Source organism: Eimeria tenella, genomic scaffold (genome assembly GCF_000499545.2).
Source record: "Eimeria tenella Houghton genomic scaffold, Eth_scaff3411, whole genome shotgun sequence".
Lineage (NCBI taxonomy): Eukaryota > Apicomplexa > Conoidasida > Eucoccidiorida > Eimeriidae > Eimeria > Eimeria tenella.
The window spans coordinates 2,907-3,579 of record NW_013543195.1 but is presented as its reverse complement, the minus strand read 5'-3'; the positions used below and the strand labels follow the sequence as shown (position 1 = coordinate 3,579).

Genomic DNA, 673 nt, shown 5'->3' with positions numbered 1-673 from the left:
CCGCCGGCCGCTGCAGCGGCTGCTCCAGCTGCAGCAGCAGCAACTCCTGCTCCTGCGACTATGACACGTCAAACTGCTGCTTCGTGGCGCAATGCTGCTGTTTTGCTGCTGCTGCTGCTGCTGCTGCAGGTGCTGCTGGGCCACTTGGCTTGGGTGGCAGTTGGCTTCGTGGTGCTGCGGAGCGTCTTGCCTTCCTTCAGAGCAGCAGCAGCTCCAGATGCAGCAGCAGCAGCTGAAGCAGCAGCAGCAGCTGCTGCTGCTGCTGCTAAGGACGCTGACGCCGTTGCTGAGCTGCAGGAAGCTGCCAATGCAACGCAGGCAGCAACAGTAGCAGCAGCAGCAGCAGCAGCAACAGCAGCAGCAGCAGCAGCAGCAAACGCCCCACTCGACAAGCAGGACCTCAGCGAGGCAGTAAGGCAGGCACTGCGGGCAGCAGATAAGCTAGATCATCTGCTGCAGCAGCAGCAGCAGCAGCAGCAGGAAAAGCCGCAGCGAGAAACCGGTGCAGCAGCAGGTAAAACTCTGACCCGTCTTGCCTTCTTAAGACCGACGGCAAGCCTGTTTGCTCAGGCGCGAGCTAAAGCAGCAGCAGCAGCAGCAGCAACAGCAGCAGCAGCAGCAACTAGTGCACCCGCGGAAACACCCCTACGGAGACAATGGGCAGCACTGCGGG

At 61.5% G+C, this 673-nt stretch overlaps 1 protein-coding gene across 1 annotated transcript in view; it reads left to right on the top strand.

The window, feature by feature from the left end:
• Nucleotides 1-60: 60 nt before the first annotated feature.
• Nucleotides 61-673, top strand: part of ETH_00042145 (uncharacterized protein) — a gene marked incomplete at both ends in the record, with an annotated part of 1,092 nt that continues 479 nt past the window's right edge. The window contains one exon of the mRNA XM_013376418.1: nucleotides 61-673. Within this exon, the coding sequence (XP_013231872.1) occupies nucleotides 61-673 (613 nt within the window).